This window comes from Emydura macquarii, unplaced genomic scaffold (assembly GCF_026122565.2).
Source record: "Emydura macquarii macquarii isolate MOO-44397 ecotype Brisbane River unplaced genomic scaffold, CSIRO-AGI_Emac_v2 contig_1676, whole genome shotgun sequence".
Taxonomy (NCBI): domain Eukaryota; kingdom Metazoa; phylum Chordata; order Testudines; family Chelidae; genus Emydura; species Emydura macquarii.
The window spans coordinates 777,083-793,162 of NW_027131813.1; the positions used below are offsets into that span (position 1 = coordinate 777,083).

The following is a 16,080-nucleotide window of genomic DNA, read 5'->3' on the forward strand; positions in this document are numbered from 1 at the left end:
TGGAATAGATAAATGGGTGAACTGACCCATGAAGACTATTACTACCCCCCAAAAAAAACCATTTTATATGCAGTACGTAAATGTATCAACTCCTGATTTACATGGAAGCAGATTTATGTTCCAAAAAAAGTATAGATTTTTTTCTCCTTTACCTAAGAAACTTTTCAAACACACTAATATAACATCATTACCCTGCAGCTGTTACCTTGATGCTAAGCATCACTGAAATTCCCTCTTTCATTTTCATCTGATTTCTGAGAGTAGTGCTAACAAATTGCCCATTTATGAGTAGGTGGAGAGAGCCTCTCCTCTCACAGCTCCTGGTCAGCGGGAGGTTTGTTGGTAAGACACTGGGGGGAAGCTAGCATTTCCCCACTCTTGCTGCCCTGTTAATTTTGTGTTTGAAAGGCTGGCAGTCAGATACTTTTCTGAAACATTAGAATGTACAAATTCGTGCACAAACCTTGGTAGAAGCTGGCCAGAATCCTATTCTGAAAGGATCCTGCGACCAATTGGTGTTGCATTTAACTAGGTAAATATTTTGCATGGCAATAAACTAGTGTCGAGTGAGGTGGGGAAGAGCTGCTGCTGGATGTAGGGAGGAGGGCTCTTCAGCAGGCAATGTTGTAACTACATCCTGTTTGTGCAAGGCTAAAGATTATGTGCTTTACATACTACTGATTTGCCCAGGATTAAGTTTTGATGCCTCAAGAGACTCTCACCCTTCTCAGAGTATTAATCCTCAATCAGAAGGGGAAATAACCATTGTGCAGCTGATACAGCCAAAGGCTGGAGTTGTGAGTTCTCCACTCTTTAACACCATGTAGGGAAACCATTGTTAGGGTTAACCACATGAGGTTCTTCACCCCCTTCACCCTATTACAAATAACATGAGTGGAACAGTGCTATACTGGCAATATATTCTGTATATTTTCATGATCAAGGCCTAACCATGCTGAGCAAGTGCACTGAACTGAAGTTGGTTTGTCAGGCGGTGCTACCTCTCCCCTCACGCGTGTCTCAGTACCATGCTTCGTTTATTCTGCCAGCACTTCCTGGTTCACTTTGACAGGCACTCAGTACGGCTGGTTCTGGATCTGTTTGCCTTTCCCACGCTCAAGCCCCTTTTACCTAAATTAAAAATACTGTCACGTAAAAAGAACAGCTTCTCCTTCCCCAAAAGAAGAAAGTGACCAAACCAAATCCAAACCATACCCAACAAACACCAGCCCTTATCTCACTCCCCTCCCCCACTTCCCTCACCAAATGGCTGAGTAGATAGACTGACCTTGCAGCATGCCGTGAAGGTCAGGAGATTTGGTCTACTTGGACAAAATAAGAAAGCCGGTTCCAAAATAGAAGGTCTCTCTTGGAAAATGCTGCCAGCCCCCTCTTTTGAACAGGGGGCTCCAGCTCAATCTTGAAAGGTTTCTATCAGACAACCTTTAAGTGTTTCTCTTACGAGCTGATGGAGTGTTGCCATTCTGTCTCTCAAAGATTCTTCGTCTGGCCAACCTACATTGGTTGGCCCACTTCTGCCTAGTTTATAGAGCATGGTTCTGCATGTGGTGTTATTCTGATAGTTAATTGGGCCTAAAGTCGTAGCTTCCTGAACATGCTGTGGAAAGACTTTTGCCTCTTTACTTATTCATATGCTCTCTGCAACTGCCAAACTTGAACTGTATAGAAACCTGCAGTTTCACACTTCATGGCAGAAGAACAAGAAGCAAAGTCAGAATGGGACCCAGCTTGGGCATAGCTTAGACATTCTGTGTGAAGCTGATCATCTTGAAGAGGGCAAGATGGCCCTTCCAAAATGACTATAATGAAGAGTCCAAGCTTGATTCTCCTCTGACGTAGACCAGTTTAATTTCATTGGTTTCAACAGGGTAACACCTGATTCTTTCCCATGTAAGTGAGGACACAGTCTGGCTTTATATGTCTTTAATGTGTTGGTTTGCTAGTGTTTTATCTTTGGCTTGAATGGCTTCACCAATCAGTTGTTTCTTTATTAGCAGGACTGAGAAGAGGACCAGGGTTTTCAGTCCATTAGGAAACACCGTACATATTTATTCTTGTTTTTAGGGGCTACGTTAAGCATGAGACCTGCTCCTATCCCAGTAGAAGAGCCAGAATGGAGACAGACGCCTCCCCCAGTCACAGCTACCTCTGGGACCTTCAGACTACGGCGGGGCAGTCGGTTCACATGGAGAAAGGAGTGCCTGGCTGTTATGGAAAGGTATGTATCTCCTTGGGATTGCCAAGGCCTTGATGTGCTTTTATAAATGGAAGTATATTGAGATACTATTTGTCCCCGCTCTGATGAGTAGCTTTATCATGAATGTGCTTCAGCAGTGTGCAAGCGGTTAGTTACCTGGACATGTTTTTTCATTTAGAGGACTAGGAGGAAGCATTACATCATATTTCATGTAGCGCACTTAAGTGCCATAGTCCTCTTGATCATTCTGAATGTTCTTCATAGCCCTTTAGAAACCTTGTCCTTGTTTCAGTTCGCAGATCCTTCCTGGACTTTGTTATTCAGCTTTTCCTCAGCTTTGCGGGGAGCTTTCATCCAAGCTAGTTCAGACTTTGTCTAGATAGGGGTCTGAATAACCTTTGCTTTGTGTTGTGCAGCTCTTTCCATTTTGCAGATCCTATCCTACCTCAAACAGATAAAACTAATATCCTATTTTATGCTGACATTTGTACAGCACCATGTCCATTTACAGTGCTATATAAGAGGAGAGCTATGCCTGATAAGTCACATTGTCATTTCTGGTCACAAAATTCCCTGCCCAGAAGCCTGTTGCAGACCTGGATGTCGACTGGGAACAATACATGGCAAAGTAGATCCATTCAAATACATAAGCAGAGTGGCAAGTGGTCATTAGAACTCCCAGCTCTTCAGCTTTGCAGAAATTAAGCACTCTCCAAGCAAGGTCTGCCTGCTGCATGCACACTTTGCCTTTCCCTTCTGCTCACTTCAGAATTTCTCTCTAGTGGCTAAAACTGGCAGCTGGGAAAGGCCTAGAGCGTACAGAGAGACTGTGTAGGGGTAAGTGCTTGTGCCCTGGAAAGGCTAAATAGCTGGGAGGGGAATTTTTTCCCCGTTCCATCTTCTTTCCACTTGGGACTATGGGGAACATCTGGCATCAAGCTAGTCCCTGGTAATGGACTTGGCTGTGAACACCCTGTGCTCAGGCCCAATCCCTCACAAGAAAAGGATCTGCAGTTAGGCTGCAGAAAATCCTGCAAATGTTGCTGGGTTTGGACGAACACATGTTTATCCAAGCCTGTCTGCTGGGCTGGTTTGTTTAGTGTTTTCCTGCTAGAAGTATTCTAGAACACAGGGAGGGTTAAGGTATTGTAAATAATAAAATCTTAAACACCCCAGAATTCTAACCCGTAAACACAAGACATTACATAGACCATGAAAGTCGAAATCGAAGCTGCAGGGACCTTTCATGCCATCTTCCAGCCCATCCCCAGGGACTAGAATAGGATACACATGTCATGAAGACCGTGCAGTAAAGAGCAGTTCAGCTCCTTTTCATAAAGGCAGCTGAGGTGCCTAGTGCAGTGGCAATAATCTAGCTATTCACGTGTGCCACGCTCATCATGAGAGTATCAATGGCATTTCCACATCCGGCAGAGGACTTGGTGAGCGGCACAATCATGCTTCCAAACTATCTGACATCCAAACGTTCCAGAGAGGGCTTTGTTCTCTCCAATGTATATTGACGCCTGCCTCTTAACTCTGACTCGGCAAGGGCCTGATCCTGCAAAGTGACTGTGCACCTCCAGGAGGGGAGCAGCACCTTCAACTCCTGTTGAAATCTGTGGGAGATGGAGGCTCTCAGCACCTTGCAGGTTCAGAGCCTGAATTATGTGCCCTCTCTCTGTGAGTGCACTTTCACTGTATAAAACACTTCTAATAGCTTCTCCTTTCCTTCACTCAAACACGGGGCTCTCTGTCACCTAGCAGGAGACAGGCTGCTTTTACTGACACTGAGACCACAATCTTAACTACCTTGGGGGCCCAATCCTGCCACCGTCACTCAAGCAGAAGTGTTTTACTCTCAGGGATGGTCTCAGTGAAGTAATGAGACAATCCATACGAGTGAGGTTTTGCAGTATTGGGGCCAGCAAATAGCAATTGTCTCCACGTCTCCTCTTGAGACTCCACCAGTAACTATCAGTGGTTTGTTAAATCTATTCTGTGTAAATGCTTCTCTGAAATGATAATCCTGCGCCTGCCCTGAAGCATCTGAGTAACGGAAGGCCCTGTCCTGTACTGGAAGCTTGCATCGCTGCAGAATCTCATGGACTTCAGTGGGGTTGGCACTACTAGGCCGTACGAAGTATAGTGTGAAACCTGTAGGCGATTCACTCCCAGGCTGTTTTCCTCTTCCTTTTCCTGCCCTTTACCTCACTTTTTCCCTTAAATATAATGGGCCAGAGGTTTAGCATTAAAACAAAAAGTTGTAAAGTACTTTTACAACCGAGTGTCCCCCTCTGCAATGTGATGTTTGGGAAATGAGAGCAAAGTGTAAAACCCTAGCCATGGACCAAGACTCCATTGTGCTAGGCTCTGTACAAACACAGAACAAAAAGACAATGTTAAACATTACCCTCTTCTCCTTCAGATCCCTCCTCAAGTCTCACCTCTGCTCTGACTCCTACAAGAAATCAGACAGCCTATAGTGATTTGACTGTACCTCTGTTAGGGAGGGACAATTTTGTGTTGTTTTAAACTATCAGAAACCACCAACTTGTGCAGTAGGATATATATGTAACCACTTGATCTTATTTTCATTGTCTGTTTCCTCCTTCCGCACCTTCTTTCCTTTGTTTGCCACCCTCATTTGTTGCATCTTGTCTTAGATTGTAAGCTCTTGGGGGCAGGGATTGTCTTTTTGCTATGTGGTTATATGGTGTCTATCGCAATGGTGCCTGATCCTCACTCTAGGCACTGCAACAATGCAGTAAGGGTTTTTGTAAACAAATATTAATCACTGACGTGCAAATATATTGCCTAAAGCAAGGGAGCCCCACCTGAGTAGGAGCTCAGGGATGTTTCATATAGTATGCACTTAACATGTTACCACAGTCCCAGGCCCACCAATTTTATGACTCATAATACATGCTTACACAACCAGGTTTCCTGATGTCTGGCCAAAGCTGATCATCACTGGGGAAAAGGAAGGCATTTTTCTACTTCTGTTTCTAGCGTACAACATTGCACAATGATCTAGTTGTGTTAGATGGGTTGTTTGCCTCATCATCTCAAGGATTTGGCTGCTAGTGGAGGCGGTTTACCCAACTCAGTAGACCAAAGGATTTTCCTTGCCTGATTAGACACGTTCCGTTGTTTTGTGTCCTCATAGCACCCAGCAGTTCTGATGTGCCACTCATGGAAAGTGCTATTGCTGTGTCCAATTAAGCTCTTAGCGGCTGCTTTTAAGTGGGCAACGCAGGCTCTTCTTGGACACTTCTAGCTTTACAGGTGATATTTGTGCGAGCATTACTTTGCAGCCTTTGTTCTCCTGTACACACTTTGCTGTTTGAGTCAACTCTGCTGTGGACTCATGCCAACCAATTCATGGCCAAGGGCAAAACGTGTTTTTTAAAAAGTGCAGCCTTTCTCCAGTGACCCAGTGTGTCCCCTTTAACCAAATGCATCATCTCCATTTGCCTGAGGAAAGTCGCCTAAGGAAGTGGCTTTTGCACAGTTAAAGTGAGCGCTGGCTGTGTGCCAAGGTAGCTGAGTCTGGCCACAGATGCATAGTACAGTTAAATTATGAGGCTTAACCTCCATGCCATGTTTATCAGTTTCATCAAAGACACATCCCGAGCTGTCCCTTCCACACCAGTTTTGTTTGTTTGTTCCTGTGGATACACAGGATCCTGAAGTCACATGTCTGGTACCGCTGCTGCATTGAATGGGTGTCCAGCACCACTCAGGAGTGGCTCTTGAACTGCATAAGGAATGTGACTGTTTCAATGGGCAGCGTTCCTGGCGTTGGTTTGTGTAAATAAGCAGTAACTCTCTTGTGGAGCTACACTTGGTGTCAAACTGGTGTACGTGAGCTCAGAATCAGGCCCTGTGTGTGTATTTAAATACTGTGTATACATGGGTGCTTCTATACAGTGCATGTGTATCAAAGAGACTAATGAGTTTATTCTGAATTTCCAGAATGCTGCTTGTGGTTTCAGTAATTCAGTTTTCCTATCTTTACTGCTTTTTGGAATTTCTCCCAGGACAGTTTTAGTTGTTGGGCTTGGGTTTCAGACAATAGATTTTGAAGGTCTTTCTTTTTTCCTTTTCTTTTTTTTTTTTAAATTTCCAAATATTTATGCTCTGAAGGTTAAGAGGACCAATAGTTCCAGAAAGTGAAGTTCTATATTTAACTGCAAACTAGGTGTGGTTCAGACAACTGCAATGCGAGCTCCTTTCACGCTGCCTTGCCAGTGATATCAACCTTGACCTGCAGGGAACATTCTCTTCTCAAGCCTGCTGCTCATGAAAGATGCTGAGTTGTATGTGTGGTGGTGGTGTGGTATGGCTCACCCTCCTTTGGGAATGGAGCTCAGATTATTGTAATCATTTCGGCTGGAACCTGAGGTCAGGCTTGGAAGTCTGTTTCTTGTGCAGGTTTGTGGGTCTCTCTAGTACATCTAGTCCCAAGGATTCTTTCCACAGCATCAAAATCACCCTTTTTTTCTTTCAACCTCTCTCATTAGAATTGTCAGACTGAAAATTCCGTGAGGGAATTTTTTTTTAAATGAAACCGTTTCTGCTTTTTTTTAAACACATGACTGTGCTTTTTCCTCTAGTTATATACCTGGGAACTCAGTTTCTCTCCTTCTGCAGGCTTTTCATTACTGCAGTGCCATCTAGTGGTGGCAGCAGAATCAACTTGGGGACACACGCCCATTTCAAGGCATTCGGTAGAGTCATTTTCAAAACTACTCCCTTTATACAAGTATGCATTCTGTTGCAGGTTTGAAGTGACCATGTTTTCTTTTGACAACCATTCTGTGAAGTGGGAATATGTTTAAATAAAAATAACACATACAGCTTGTACCGTCTCTTGTAAACAAAGCTATTAATTCAGTGATGCAATTAACGTGTGCACAGCACTGTGTATTTATGGATTGCTGAAGTAATACAGATTTGAGGTTTGAGGGTGTTTTTGTTTTTTACTTTGGCTTTTTTCTTTATATACTGTCTTGCTTTAAGGATATGATTAAATCAGTCTATACTAATGATTAAATCAACTTATTCTAGACATAGACCTAGACTAAGATATGGTTAAATCAACCTAGACATTAAAAAATAATTGCCATTTACAAGTTCAAAGCACTACACAAACATTAACTAAACAATACTCACAGCTCTTCAGAGGTGTAGGTAAATATTCCCATTTTACAGATGGGAAACTGAGTCAGGCGTGAAACGACTTGTTCAAGGCCACAAAGTGAATCAGCAATAGAGCTGGGATTAAACTTCCTGATTCTGCACCCATTGTTCTTTATTCCACACCAGGTTGCTTCCCCCTGCCCCATGCCCAAAAATTGCAGGGACAGCCTGTCAGTGCCAGGGGGGTGGTCTAGATAGCTTCGTAGTTTTGTTTTTGGGGTGGAGGTTGTTTTTGTCATATCCTTCCCCCCCCAATTCATGATTTCTACATTAGTGAGGAAGGGAAAAAGCCTGACTTTCAACTGGCCAGTAAACTGGCCGACAGGAATTGCATAAAAGGAACGTTTGACGTTCCCGTCTGCAGTCTGGACTGGTGTATTGCTGAGTCACCACAATCCCTCACTCTTGGAGCCCATCTTGCACTTGCTTTGCTGTGTGAGCCCCCACTCCTGGGTCAGCCCATGCCCAGCCTACGTCAAGCAAGCTGCTTCTAACTCAGTGAGTGAGTGCCTCTAGCCAGCTGCTCATGGGATTATGCAGTGGTATGACACCAGCCAACACCCCCAGTCCCAGATGCAACCCTAGGAACTGCCGTCTTGCAACATTCAGTGCTGCCCACTGGATATTGCAAGTTCATGATTAGTTCATCAGTTTATCAAAGAAATTGATATGCAGCTGCCTTGTTACTGCAAATGGAGTCTCTACACACGTTAAACCACATGCACTGCTTTAGATAAAACAAACGAACACCTTTATTAAGTACAGAAAGATTTTAACTGATTATAAGTCAGAAGAAAGTAGGTCAGATTTGATCAAAGGTAAATAAAAGGCAAATCACATTCTAAACTAAGCTTAACATTTTTAGCAACTTTACAGTCCTAGATGATTCTCAGCACAGGCTGGCTGGTCTGCCTCCAACCAGGGTCTCCCCCCACCATCAATGCTTCAGTTGCTTGATGATGTTTGTAGATGGGAGTGGAAGAGAGAGAGAGAGATGAAAAGGGGAGACATTTTGCAAACATCTTCCTTCACCCCTTTCTGGGGCCTTGCCCCCCTATTTCAGGGTCAGGTGACAGACTGTGTCTTTGTATGGCTTCCTCCACTTGCATCAATGAGTATTCCCTTATTGATGCTTTGGCTAGTCCATTGCTTCTGGAAGAGCGGGTTTGTTTTATGCATGCCTTAGCGAGGCATGAACTACCTCTTTGCTTTTGGAGGGTTTTGCCTGGATCTGTCTCAAGCCATGAGACGCATATTTGGGAATATTACATAGCAAAGCCTCTTAACCATACCTATGATGTTGCAACAAACCTATCACTATAACAATAAGGGTCAGCATACCATGAGCATTCCAAAAACATCTTACATGCCATACTTTGCATTAAACAGAACACAATTACACTCTAAGGGTGAACATGAATGATGCACAATCACACCACAAGGGTGTAGATGGGGGTGCAGTATGTCACAGAGTGTAAAGCAGAGAGTGGAAGAGGGGAATAGAGTTGAGGATGAGGAGCTTATACTTGGTGAGGAAGGAGAGAGCAGAAGAAGGGGTTTGAAGTGTATGCGTGTGAAACTCCGATAGGGTATGTTTACATTACACTTGAGTCACAGGTGTGGCTGCCCTGCTGTCGGTGTTGTTTCAGCCAGCTAGATCAAAGCTAGCTTGGGATGTCCACACATGCTGCAGGGACACCGCTGATTGCAGTGTTGATGTACCAAATACACACTTGGGAAGGCACCAACAACTAGAACTAAACAGCCTTGACAGTTCCCCCTTCTTACCCACTCTGCTCACCTGAAGTGGGCCCATGTCATGATGACCATCCCACTGGCTAAAGAGAACTGTACCAACTTCCCTCCAAAGCGGCCATTATTGCTTTGTGCACAGGCCGCATGGTACAATGTGTGCAGCACCTTCTGCCGTGCCCCCAGTATATGCTGGTATGCAGAATAAGCAAGGCTGAGCCCCATGGGGCTGAGAAGTGAGCATTGTCTGCACTGATGCTCATTATTAAAAAAGTATTCTGCTCATGAGCATTATCACTGTAACTGTCCCAAGCATTGGGCCTCCACCGCTTATCTTGGGAGAATGAAATCTATTAGCCTGTGAAATAGGTGACTTTCCCTTTGTTCATTTTATCTCATGAGTTCTGGTTTGTTGCAGAATCTTAATATTGGTCCCACAGGGGATCTAAGGGCTTGTCTATACTGCCCTGCAGTTCAGCTACATGTGGACGCTGCAGGCGTGAACTAAGAGGTTCCTAGTTTGCACTAATGTAATCCTTTTCAAACAGGATTACATTAATGGTTCCTAGTTCTCATGAATGTAATCCTGTGTGAAGAGCATCACATTAGTGCAAACTAGGAGCCTTTTAGTTCACGCTTGCAGCATCCACATGGGGGAGTTACAAGGCAGCTGTTTGGTGCGCGCTGCTGTTCGCACCCGTCACCTGAACAGCAGGGCAATGTAGATGTAGTTTGTTTCCTGTCTAGTGTTCAAGAGGGGATCTAAGTTTGTTGGGATCTGCTTGCTCCTCCCTTCCTAGCCTGGCAACAGAGCAGGAAGGAACTGGTTTTCAGTCTCTTCACATACTGATAGAGACAGAACATCGCTGTCTGGTCAGTATGATGGATGCCACTGTTTGGCTCAGAAATTCTACTTGCGTTCCTCAGCTTTACTTTGGAGAAGCAGCATGAGAAAGCGGAGAGAACTGGGGCCTGCGGACAGTCAAGCTTTGCCACTATCTTGTGGAGTGACTTTGGGTGAGTCACTGAAGCTCTCTGTGCTGGACTTTATCCATCTCTAAAAAAATTATCTGCATCACAGGGATACTGGGCCAAATCTGAGAAGGGTGAATATCTCCTGCAAGATGCCAAGGGCCCATAACTCCCAATGAAGTCGACTGAGGGATCCTCAAGTCCTGTTATTGTCTTGCATCTTGTGAGGTTCTGCATGATCAAGCCCAGTTGGAGGCTCACTTCACTGCATGCTTTGAGGCCTATGGAAGGAATGGCCAAATAGGAGGTTATTTGTTATTTGCTGTTCATATTTGTGAAGAGCTATGAGATCCTCCAGAACAGACACCTATACAACATATTTAATATGAGAACATTTCACAGGAATTGCCATACCAGCAACATCCATCTGTGATTTATATCCATTGGATGCTTTAGAAGAAGATGTTGCCCCACCCCTTTATTCCCCCCCAAAATTAGATACTTTGGGTGATTACATGGCTATGGGTAAAAGTTGATATCCATTATCAATTTTTATCCTGACTAGGGTAGCTATAGGTATTCTTATTATTTATATAAAATATCTAATCCTTTTTAAATCTAAGTTCTTTAGAGTATTTTGTGAGAACCAGAGACTTTCACAAAGGATAAACATTTTTCCCTTTTATCAGTTTTAAATGTGTTGCTTTTTAAAAATTTCACTGCTAGGCCCTTTACATCCTGAGAGGATATAATAGAGCACCTCATTTACCTTCTCTGTATCATTTATTTTATATATAATCATCGGGTCACTTTTTATTTATTTTCTCTCTGAATGAAAGAATACTTTCTCTCTCCTGATATGGGAAGTCTTCCCATGCATCTAATCATTTTCATTGCCCCTTTGTAGACCTTTCTCAGTTCTGCTATGTTCTTTTTGAGACCCAGGGTGTGTGAAGAGCAGCTGACCAGAACTGATTGCAGTATGCCAGACGAGGGTGTGCTATCAATTTATATCAATATCAAAATATTTTCAGTGCTATTCTCCAACCTTTCCTATGTCAACCTAACTTCCTTTTTTGCTTTCTTGGCCGCTGGTGTAGATATATTTTCCTTGAGCTGTCCACAGTGATACCTAGGTCTTTTTCCTGAGTAGCTGCAGTTAGTTTAGAACCGATCAATGCACAGAAACAGTTCAGAATTGCTCCTTCCAATGTGCATTATCTTGCGTTTGTCTAAACATTGGGCAAATAATGACATTTGAAACTCAATCATTTGATTTTTGATAGGTCCTTTGAAAGTTCCCAACCATCCCTTCTATTCATATGCAATTTAAATAATTTTCTTTCTGCAGACTTTGCAGTCTCCCTCTTCAGATCTAGGACGTTAATAATATAATAAATAACACCAGTCCTTTGGGGCAAGGAATGTTACTTACTACAGTATATCTTTGTAGAGAGCCTAGCACAGTGAGGCATCAGCCTTGTGGGAGTCTCTAGGTACTACCACAGTATAAACTATTACTAATAATGATATGGAACTTTGCAGTATCTCTTTACTAACTTCCTTCCATGCTGAAAATTGACCTTTTTTTACCTCTTAACCAGGTGTGGATGGTTGGATTTGTGATTCATTTTGTAATGATTTTAATAAAGAAACAGACAATGAAAAACACACAGTTACCTTTTCGTATGTGTTTTGAGTACTGCATGCCTCACAGGATCGCCAATAGAATTATGTAGTTGTGCAATTTTATAACTTGTCAAAGCTCCAAGCCCGGACAATACCACATAAACATAACCTGTTAGGTAGGTGGGTTACAGCCCACGAAAGCTTATGCCTGCAGAAATTAAATTTGTTAGTCTTTAAAGTGCTACAGGACTCTCGTTGTTTTTGTTGTAATAAAATAGGAGAAGATATACATGACTAAGGGGAAGAAGAGGTAGGGAAAAAGAGGAGGGGTTGGGTAGAATGGAGGTCTGATATTCTTTGAGCCATCTCAAAAGTCTTTATCCAAATGTATCTAGAAAAGGAGCCCAAATTTTTTCAAATTCATATAATTGCTCTCTACGGGGCTAAGATAGTCTTTCTTTGGCTGCGAACTCAGACAGTTTAAACACCACTACTCTATTCTAGGCATAAGCCTACTTTTCCATTTTTGTAAAATCATGCACCTGGTGATCATTGCAGCTCTCGGGAACCAATGTCTTTGTGGTGGAATTAAACCGAGGTTAGCAGATAAATAACCTTGTATATAATTTTCAGCTGAGGTTTGGCTGCTGAAGCCAAGTGCTATTTTAACTCTTGTGTCCACCTTTTTCCACTATTTTCTTAAACAGTTTTAATCTGACAAAATTTTACTTCTCACCTGGTGCCTACTTAGTTTCTTTAATAGCCCTTGTAAGGGATTGTATCAATGGCCTGTCTGAAAGTCGTTTTAAACCTGCTGTCTATTAATTTCATTTGATGACCCCTAGTTCTTGTGTTATGAAAAGGAGTAAATAACACTTCTTCTTTTTCTTTACGCGCTTTTCATGATGAGGGTCGTGGTGGTAGCATGGAGAGTAGGGAGGACCAGACCTCCCTTTCTTCCACAACAGCTTCCAGATCTTCCTGGGGGATTACCAGGCATTCTCAGGCCATCTGGGAAATGTAATCCCTCCAGCACATCCCGATTCGGCCTCGGGACCTCCTCCCAGTGGGACGTGCCCAGTATAGTTCCAAAGGAAGCCTACCAAGGGGGTCCTTATCAGGTGTCCAAATCATCTCATCTTACTCCTCTCGATCTGGAGGAGTAGCAGCTCTACTCTGAGGCTCTCCCGAATAACTGAGCCCCTCACCCTCTCTTGGATAGTCAGCTCAGCCACCCTGTGGAGAAATCTCATTTCCGCCGCTTGTACCCCTGATCTCATCATTTTGGTCATTGCCCAAAGTTCAAAACCATAGGCGAGGATGGGGATGTAGGTTGACCTATAAACTGAGAGCTTCATCCAAAAATTTAGCTTCCGCTTCATCACCACAGATCAGTAAAGCACATGCATCGCTGCCACTCTACTAATCCACCTATCAATCTCACCTGCTTACCATCACTCATGAACAAGACCCCTAGATACTTAAACTCTTCCACTAAGGGCAGCTGCTCCCCCTTCAACTGGAGAGGACACTCCACTTTCTTACGGAAAAGATCCGTGACCTCTGATTTGGAGGTGCCGCTTCACACTCTGTAGCAAAGTGTTCGAGTGCGTGTCAGAGATCACAGTCTGAAGAAGCATGAACATCATCTGCAAACAGCAGAGATGCCACCTCCAAGTCCCCATACCAGATACACTCCCCAACACGGCTGCGCCTTGATATCCTGTCCATGAAGATCACGTACAGAAGTGGGGACAGAATGCACCCTGGATGGAGTCCAACACCCACCTTGAATGAACTCAACTTAATGCCAACAGTACAAACACAACTCTCACTCCGGGAATAGAGAGACTGGATAGCACATAGCAGCAGCACTGGCACCTCATACTCCCACAGCACTTCCCACAGGACATCTCAGGGAATGCGGTCATAAGCCTTCTCCAGGTCTAGAAAACAAAGGTAGACCAGGTTAGCAAATTCCCAAGACCCCTCGAGTATCTGTGAGAGAGCAAAGAGCTGGTCCGTTGTTCCATGACCGGGATGGAAACGGCATTGCTTCTCCTGAATCCAAGGTTCAACTAACAAATGTAGCCTCCTATCCTACACACTGGCATAGGCTTTGCCGAGAAGACTGAGAAGTGTGATCCCCCTGTAGCTGGACCACACTTTCTGGTCTCCTTTCTTAAAGATCAGGACCAGCACCCTGGTTTGCCAATCCCGAGGTACTGCACCCGTCTTTCATGCAACATAGAAGAGGCGCGTTAACCACAACACCCCAACTTTGTCCAGTGACTTCAACATCTCCGGGCGAATCTCGTCCAGCCCTGCTGCCTTACCTCCTGCAAAGGCACTTTCCCACCACAGCGACCTCATCAACAGAAATATATCTGATCCCATGGGGGGTTTCCAGCACTACCTACTGAAAGGTGGGCATGTCCATCAGGTTGAAGAGTTCCTCAAAGTGTTGAGACGTGGAAGGAGCAATCTTCTCAGTCACATTCAGCGTTTCACCACCCTTGCTGAGAACAACCTGGGCAACGTTCTGCTGACCCCTCCTAAGGCGACAAATGGTTTGCCAGAACACCTTTGAGACCATCCAGTAGTCATTCTCCATGCGCTTTCCAAACTCCTCCCAGGCCCAGGCTTTTGCTTCAATGACTGCCACAGCCACAGCCCTCCTAGCCAGCTGGTACCTCTCAGTTGTATCAGGAGTCCGATTCACAAGCATTTCTTGGAAGGCCTCTTCCTTTGCCTTGATAGCTTCCCTCACTACCGGTGTCCACCAGCAGATTCTAGGGTTGCCACCATGACAGGCACCAACCGCCTTCAGGCCACAGCTTTCTGTGGCTAACTCAACGATTGAGGCCCTGAAACGTGGTCCATTCAAACTCCGTGTCCACGACCTTGCCCAGAATGCAGGAGAAGTTCTTCCGGAAGTGGGAATTGAAGTCTTTCCACCACAGGGACCTTCCCAGGTGACCCATACTGATTGTTGGACCTCCCATGTCTATCCAGCAAGCATCCGTACATCCAATCCAACTTACCGCTAAGTAGTGATCAGTTGACAGCTCTGCTCCTCTGTTCCTCTGCTCATCCAAGTGTTCAGAACATATGGTCTTAGGTCCGATGAAATGACTATAAAGTCCGATGAAATGACTTTTGTCCCAAAGTGCTCTGGTACCAGGTACATTTATGAGCAACATGGTGTTCGTTATGGACAATCCATGACTGGCATAGAAGTCCAATAAAAGCTTTCAGGTTCAGATCAGGGAGGCTGTTCCTCCCAGTCACTCCCCTCCAGGTATCTCCATCCTTCCCCTCATAGGTGTTGAAATCCCCCAGTAGAATGATAGAATCAGTAGGCAGTACTCTGAGTACCAATCCCACCATCTCCAAAAAGGCGAGTATTCAGAACTGAAGGTAGGCACGTAAACACACACAGTGGTCAGGGTTTTCCCTCTGAGACCTGAAGTCTCATCAAGGTGACCCTCTCATCTATCAGGACAAATTCCAACTGTGCAGCACCCAGCTGGGGACTTGTGAGTATCCCCACACCTGCCTGGGGTCACTCTAGAGTAGGAAAGAGATCACCCTCGGTCGAGTAGTTTGTTTCCAGAGCTCCTGCTGTGTGTGGCGGTGAGGCCAATTATATCTAGCCAATATCTTTCCACTCTTCCGCCAGCTCTGGTTCTTTCCCCACCAACGAAATGATGTTCCACATCCCTAGAGCCAGTTTCCATTGCGGAAAGCCAGTCCGTCATGGTCCATCCCTCCTGTATGTCATCTTTTTGGGCTGAGCCCGGCCGGGTTACAAAGGTGGCCCAGACACTCGCCTAACACTGCCCCCAAGTCTGGCTCCAGGGATGGATCCCAGTATTCCTAATCCAGACAGGGTTCACGTGGTCATTTTTGGGCCTTCATGAGGGTCTTAAGATGGATCATTTTTTGTCTGGAACCTTCCCCCTAGACCCGTTCGCCTAGCGTGACCCTATTAGGAGTACTAAGCTCCAGACGACATAGCCCCGGGGTTCATTGGAACATGCAAGCCCCTCCACCACAATAAGGTAACGATCCTCGGAAGGGATCCTTATTTACTTTCTCCACACCAGATTTTGCAGACCTCTATTATATCCCCCCTTAATCGTCTCTTTTCCAAGCTGAAGGTTTGGGAATCTCCCTCACGTCCTCAGCCAAGTCCAAATAAATTATATATACCAGTCTCCTCTCTCCCTTAGCATGAATTCTAAGTTGAGTTCCTTCACAGTAGCTTTGCTTATTTATTCCTAGCATATCACATTCAGTCT

At 44.5% G+C, this 16,080-nt stretch overlaps 1 protein-coding gene across 3 annotated transcripts in view; it reads left to right on the top strand.

Moving 5' to 3' along the window:
• HMBOX1 (homeobox containing 1) overlaps positions 1 to 16,080 on the top strand; it is a 145,067-nt gene that overhangs the window by 95,201 nt on the left and 33,786 nt on the right. For all 3 annotated transcript variants that reach the window (XM_067556162.1, XM_067556163.1, XM_067556164.1), the window contains exon 6: positions 2,086 to 2,239. In XM_067556162.1, coding sequence (XP_067412263.1) covers positions 2,086 to 2,239 — 154 coding nt within the window. The remainder of the gene's footprint in view (positions 1 to 2,085; positions 2,240 to 16,080) is intronic.